This window comes from Engraulis encrasicolus, chromosome 3 (genome assembly GCF_034702125.1).
Source record: "Engraulis encrasicolus isolate BLACKSEA-1 chromosome 3, IST_EnEncr_1.0, whole genome shotgun sequence".
NCBI classification, from domain to species: domain Eukaryota; kingdom Metazoa; phylum Chordata; class Actinopteri; order Clupeiformes; family Engraulidae; genus Engraulis; species Engraulis encrasicolus.
In genome coordinates this window covers 17,981,063-17,988,562 of record NC_085859.1, presented here as the reverse complement: position 1 = coordinate 17,988,562, position 7,500 = coordinate 17,981,063, and the positions used below count along the sequence as shown (strand labels likewise).

Here is a 7,500-nt window from a genome sequence, read left to right as displayed (position 1 = left end):
TTACAAAACAAAATGCTCGCACAAATTAATTAATTCGCACAAGATCCTCCAGTAAGGCTTAGTTGAGCTGATATTGGCCATTTCTCAATGTTCTAGTGAGCGCACTTGGAAGTGTGTCAGCCTAAATAGTCACGCCCAGTAATTGGATACTCCGCAGAGTTCACCAAAGTGTATCCAATCACTGGACGTGACCAATTAGGCTGACACACTTCCAAGTGCGCTTACTAGAACATTGAGAAATTGCTGTAGAGTCAAATGTCATAGCCCCTAATGATATCATGACAATATCATCTTGATTAAAATGGCAATTATATTTCTGCTGCTTTTGTTATTATCATAGTTGATTTGCCTGCAGGTTTAACTGGAGGACATTAGCATGTGCTTGTACGTGCATCCATGACTACATTCACAGGCAGCATGATGGACAGCTAAAGAAAAAGATTGACAGGCAGTTTGAAGGGGATGGGCGGGGCTTAATGACTGACAGAGTTTGAGGTGGGGCTAGATGATTGTCAAGCAGGAGTCTGGTCCAATCATGTGACAGGCAGGCAAAAATGAGGGGGTGGGTGAAGCTGGTAAAAGGACAAAGCCGATAAACTACACACATGCGAAAAACTCATTCAATAGAAAGGATAGCATTACAAACAGTTCATACCTCACAAAGGCATGGTGGAGTATGAACTCTCTCTCTCTCTCTCTCTCTCTCTCTCTCTCTCTCTCTCTCTCACACACACACACACATACACACACACACACACACACACACACACACACACACACACACGCACACACACACACACACGCACACACACAGACAGAGTATTGCAGAAGGCAATAAAAGCCAGTTGGTTGTCCTTTTATCCACAGCTGACATGGCTGTAGCAGCTGCGTTTGCAGCCCCCCCCCCCAAACCCGTAGATACACGCAGAGCCCCGCAAACCAACACGACACAACACAACACAGCACAGCACAACACAAGAGGCATGGATATGCGCAATTCTAAAGCTTTAGCGGAACTTTACGACAAAAAAAATAATTTTAGGATAAAAATATCAATGCTTGTGCTGACAATGTTATATTATTTTTTTTTACTTTGTTAAGATATTTCGATTAGACCTACATCAATCACAGCCCTCTGATCAAGAGTAGCAAGTAAAATGTAATTTGGACATGCATGTTAATCTGCCGAATGATAAAAATTACCCTCGGTTAATTACAAAACATTTACATAGGCCTACTCATGTAAAATGTATGTTCTTAGATCTCTGTTAGCATGTGCCAGCAAATATAGTCTGATAGAAGCTTTAGCCGACAACCTACTCAGTTTGTACAGCTTCCTACAAGGTTCCTGCATTAGCCACAATTACAAGAAGTGTAAACACATCATACAACACATCTCAAAGCAACTGTTCCACACAAGGTGCAAGGTGTGCTGTTGTATTACAGTGTACTGCTGCATTAAAACATCACAAGGCACATTCAGAAACTCTGATGATTGGGTAATGGAAAGTGAATGGAAATATTTTCTAATAAACATTCAATCTCCAATAGCTTCATTGATATAAATAGTTTGTTTCCTTCTTGACTGTCGTTCAAGATACTGAGGATTTAAGTAATCAACCTTCCTGCAAAGGATATTTCATCAGGCATGACATTTGCAGAATGTCCCTTGCAATATCGTGAAAATGTGCAGGCCAGGCACAGTATTTCACATTGCAGAGTAAATGATTTTAGCACTGTGATTTGTACAACGGCCATTCAAAATGCGAACAACATATGAAGTTTTAAGTTACGCTTTTTTCACATGCTACATGTGAAATCGGATCAGATTCAATTTCCAGATCAGATTCAATTTCCAATCAGATCAATCAATGTAAGTTACTTTTACATTTTGAAATCTTTTGAAGTAAACATAGTTCTGGATTAGGGTGAATTGCCTTAATGCAGGACATTTTTTACCATAGAAGACCAAGAATAGCTTATTCCCCAAACTAATCAATGTCAGATTTGAAATTATAAAAAGATCAGCTAGCCTAGCCTACTAAGTAGACGAACCCACCTAGTGGCAGAAAATGCATATAATTTTACCTGTGAGGTGGTTTAGTAGCCTACTGTACCATTGGAGGTCAGACACAAAAGGACGGCAAACCCAACCTCCAAGCACAACGTGAGGTTGTTTTTTCCCCTGGTTAGGTACTGTTGCTCTGATTGGTCACAGCGCTGAGAGAGGCAGTTTGATCTACAAAGTTTTGGTCCCACGCACAGCTCTCAGCTTTCTGAACCAAGTGGTGCCACCATGAACACTAAACAGAGGGGACACCGTCGGTTCTATTCTAAAAGCAACGGTGGGGGGTGGGACCCGGAAACCGAGAAAAAAAAAGGCATTTCCCATTCATCTCTATGGGCAACTTGAAACAGTGCATCTCCTTGCCAATTCTTGCTTGTTTACTCAATTTTGTGCACACGGTAGTTTCCTGTCCGTTTCAAACAAGTCAAATATTTATTTTGTCCAGACCCTTTCAGAAGAGACATATTAAAATAGTTTGAATGGCCAATGAGCATTGTTAGTTGATTGGATTGACAGATAGTTTTTTTTAGAGTTCACTTGATTAACAGTCAAACCCAATCGTCGCCCTAGCAGCGCTTGTTGACGGTGTTGCTAAGGTACAAATGTGGCAATTTAGGGTGGAAGAATCCTCACAAATCAATCGCGGATGCTTCAAAACGGAATACAACAGAACCACGTTGTCCATGTAGTATGTCAGTAGGTGCCACTTTCCATGTTATGGTCTGGCTTGCCATGCTAAGGCAGAGCCATACTTTCATGTGAACAAATATATATTAAATTTTCAATTTAGCATGTTGGTTCGACACAGTACAAAAATGCCCCACAGTAAGGAAATCCACTCTATACGGTTTGAAAAGTGTTCTCAATCAGTCTAGATGTCACTAGTCATTTTACATGGTTCCTCCCTGTTTCCTGTCTATACTGCTGACTGATTTAAATCTCATTTTATATCTTAAAATCTTTTTTGAAGTCATGGATGAGTTTGCCCAAATAGGGCCTATTGCTAAATAGGCCTATGCATTCTGGCCTGATGCAGCAATGTCATATCTTTGCATCAAACCCACACTCAGGCCTTGCAGGTTCCGTGCCCACCTGGCAACTAAATCTTATAGAGCAGTTATAACAATCTATAGCTATGTTAAGTATTAAAAAAATCAAATCAAGTACTGCAAAACAATCATCTCATGATGACAAGCAGCTGTTTTTAATCCCAGGGAGGAGTACTACACACACAGGGATTAAGTCCAGCCCGTGCAGTACCTGTGAGAAGGGCGGAGGTGCGGGCTGCAGTGGGGATCACTGCTGAACCCGCCGCAGACTGACGCACTTTACTATCTGAGCACCTTTCTTCATATCCACAACATCTGGCTATGGGACGAGAAGTGAGGGAGGGAGGGATGGAGGGACCAATGAAGGGGGGTGTTCGGGAAAGACCACCACAGGGCCACCGGGCGGGCAGGATGGAGAGAGGAGATGAGATGAGATGAGATGAAGTGGTGGAGGTGAAGACAGACAGGAGAGGAGGATGAAGGTAAAGGAGTGGCAGAGGATGGCAGAAAAAATAAAACAGAGGAGAGATGGATAGAAACAGGAAGAGATAAAGGAGAGGAGAGCGAGAGAGAGATAGAGAGACAGACAGACAGAGAGACAGAGACAGAGAGACAGACAGAGAGAGAAATAAAACAATAATGGGTGAAGAATGGTGAAGACATAAATGAGTAATGGGTGATGGAAAGATTTAGTCAAAAGACAGAAGGAGCAGCATGAACAATGGGGTGAGAGTGATGATGACGGTGATATGGAGAAAGCAGACAGCGGTGGAGTAGTGTGGAGTGGAGTGGTAGGACACAGGTGAAGACAGAATACAGATATTAGACAAAGAGATGAGAGGTGTTAAAAGTGTAATTAACATGGTGACAGAAGGGTGGGAGAAGAAGGTAAGAGAGAGACAACAGGCAGAAAACAGAGACAGAAGAGGAGAGGGAGCGAGAGAAGAGAAGAGGAAGCAAAGGCATCAGAGATGTGTGCAGAGAACGCCAGAGTAAGAGAACAAAGAACAATCGAGAAGAGGCTAACACCTGGACTAAGCTAGTAGAGGGTGAAAAGACAGGGTTAGGGTGGAACACGAGGAGAGGACAAGACAAAAAAGGACGCCACACGTTAAAGCAATTCCAAATAGTTTTTCCCCACCGTAAATCATGGCAAAATCGTTTCAGAGGTTAATAATGAGCTAGTGACAATTGAAATTGTTTTTGCTGCACTCCGTGGGTGATAAGCACAGATAGCAAGGCTAGAGGATCAAAGTGTCTTTTAGTACAGTGGTTCTCAACTGGAACAGTCTTGGGACCCACCATTTCCCACTCTCATTCGGTCGCGACCCAATTTTTTTTTAGCATTCAAGTCAATTCAATGCAATTCTCAAAATTTAACCAAGACTCGGATGACTGGTTGCACATTATCTATCTCGCATAAACATTCAGATTGTATGTATGACAACAGATGACACAGAGTTCACTAGCCTATCAAAATAAAAGTTGTAAATTATTGCAGGAAAAGTTGGATTTTTTTTTTTTTAGAATTTCGTTTTTTTACACCAAGGCCCCGCGATCCACCCATGACCCCTCCGCGACCCACTTTTGGGTCGCGACCCACCAGTTGAGAAACACTGTTTTAGTAGTTCTCCATTAGTGCCAATTTCACCTTCAACCTGCAAGAAGCTTGTAAACACAAAAAACTACTTTGGTATTGCTTTAAGAGGGGTTAGAGCTGGGGCCTATGCTGAGAAGTTGGTTCAGGAGTAAACAACCAGGTTACGTTAAGAGGTAAATCATCTAATAGAAGAGCCTGGATATTAACATGGTTTACCCCTGAACCAGGTTCTTAGTAGTATACCCCTCAAGAGAACGACTCAGGCTTCAGACAGAGGCCTAGCACCTGGATAATTGATCATTCATTGCAGGCTACAGAAGATACAAGTGAACGAAAAGACAAAGGGGTATTGGAGACAAAACTACCACCAGACACGAAAGGAAAGATCAGGAAAGGATGGATTAGAGGGGTGCTGCGGAGAATTGATAAGGATAAAAGATTCTGCATTCAGAGTTATTTAGTTAAAACCACATAGGGTTGAGAGTTAAAGAGAGTTAGAGAGAGGTTTGCTATGTTTTGCCCCAAATACACTAGAGAGAAAGGAGCGGAGCCAGAGGCGGAGTCTGTAGTTAAGCAAGAGGAGGAGCTTGACAGAGAAGGTCTGCTTCATCAATGCAGCGTTGCCATGGAGCTTGTAGCCACACCCAGGAAGTACCACAAGGTTAGGTACCTCAGTATTCACAAACACAAACAAAAGAGGGGAAAAAAGTTGTGCATGCTTTTCCACGGTCAAAATAAAAATGGTTGCATGGTAATTGCGGCTTTGCTTCGGACAGGCAGGGCAGACGTTTGAAAAATGGAGCTCTGCAGTGGCATGCTTAGCAATTGCTATGTCGCTGCGGAGGAAATGATGTAGTGTAGGCGGACATCTTGTTTTATTGAACATGAGGAAGCTGAGGCTTTATGTTTAGGTGTTGAACTGTGACCGTGTTATATACATACTTTGTATGTAGTGTGACATGGCTGGCCCTGCTACAGTATGTGAAAGAAAATAAATGATCCGGGAGCTGATCGTACAGGATGATTTGCTTCAATGATTATTATGAGATGGAATGGGTGAGAGGGATATCTGGTTGTCATACATCGCAGCCTTGGTTCTGTAGCTTTCAGGCCCTTTTCCATACCCTTTTTTGAAAAATGTCTGTGCTAGCCTATTTAGTGTGGCAGGGACCACTTACTAATCTGGATCTTCTCCCTAGAAAAATCAATTACAAGTCCATATAGGTTTTCCCTTGTGGCCAAGTCTGGGATAAGCATCGACAGTTCAGTGTGTTTCTTTCTAAACCCGCTTTGATAGCAAGAAAAGCCCCTATCATCCTGGAAGTGTTGTAAGTATTGAAACATTTCTCATCGTTTCCTGAAGTAAACCAAAGCACTCTTAACAGGTCAGGCACCAAACTTGCTGAACACTCTGGAAAAGGCAAGACACTAGTAGTAAACAAACAAACACAGAAAATGTGTATGGCTACACATACCGTAGGATGATGAATTAACATAAACTGTCTCACAGCAAGCTCCAGTGTCCATTCATCACTCAAGGATGCTCTATAGAACCCAGGTCAGGTTACTAAATCACACATTAAAATTATGCCGCTGATTTCTAAGGCACACAAAAACACTCTACGGCACTACGGCACACAAGAACTAGTTTTTGCCTGTATAATACACACAGAAATGCCACTCAACACATCGTATCAGTGATCATAAATTTAAATTCTTGGGTCAGAACAACGGTTGTGTTAGTGTACATTAACACAAAACACAGTATACATGGATAACTACAGTACATGGATAGGGTTATTCAAGCATTTTTATTCTAGAACATGTCATGGTTTATACAGTCAATGATCATCTTATTTATATCCTCGACATCCTGTTATATCCTCCAATGATAAGACTAAGTTGTGTAGATATTTCCATAGTATTGATATCTTATTACCAATACCCAAGTCAAGAAGCAGGGACTATTCTGAACACCATAAAACTCTCCTGTAAATGCCCTACTGTAACTACCTACTCCCCAGGGAAACACAATAGAGGTTTTCTTTGTTTCATAGTTGTCTGTATTAGAATAGACATCCCTGATTGAAGAGATGCAGATTTACTTGAATAAGTATAAAGAACAACACATGCAAATATATACTCCAACAGGCCTCGGCTGCAATAATCTCCTCCATATACTTCCTCCCTGATCTTGAGAGACACATCCCTGGTTCCTGTGACAGACAGATTGACCTTCTCTTCAGTGTACAGTAGTAGCCTGCTTCAGCTTTGCCTGCGTTTGATCTGAGAGGCCAACTCGTGCACCTCTGGCCCGTTTGTTTTTTTTTTTAAAGCTTGGGTTCAGGCCCAGCCAGACCAGCACCGGGCCTAGTTTTTTTTTTTACATTCGGCCTGGTTCAAAGGCCCACCTTGACGTCGTGGCCTAACACAGCGTAGCTGATGTATGGCTCGTTGCCGCCATCCAGAGTGCCCTCAGAGAAACCCTCCAGGAGCGCGTCATCACCCTCCACCTCCTCCTCTGCACCTTTCCCTCTGCGCACCACCTTCCTGACGATCTACACAGCGCCACCCGGAGGCATTGAAGGGTGCACAGCAGGCCACAGGGGAGGGAGGGATGGCATGGAGAGAAGGTGGAGGTGAGGAGGTTGATGTTGAATCACCAGCAGGTAGGTAGGTAGGAAGAGGTGGTGATGTGGAGAGGCAGTTGTGGAAAAGGAAAGGGAAAAGGGAGGATGAGAAAAGGAGATGGATGAGAAAACAACAGATATAAAAGAAAGAAT

The 7,500-nt window shown here is 42.7% G+C and overlaps 1 protein-coding gene across 1 annotated transcript in view; it reads right to left on the bottom strand.

Annotated features, from left to right (window-relative positions):
- LOC134445804 (ankyrin-1-like) overlaps window positions 1-7,500 on the bottom strand; it is a 114,801-nt gene that overhangs the window by 1,470 nt on the left and 105,831 nt on the right. The window contains exons 42-43 of the mRNA XM_063194900.1: window positions 7,129-7,275; window positions 3,329-3,436 (exon numbers count right to left, since the gene is read on the bottom strand). Of these exons, the coding sequence (XP_063050970.1) occupies window positions 3,365-3,436; window positions 7,129-7,275 (219 nt within the window). The 3' untranslated portion in view covers window positions 3,329-3,364. The remainder of the gene's footprint in view (window positions 1-3,328; window positions 3,437-7,128; window positions 7,276-7,500) is intronic.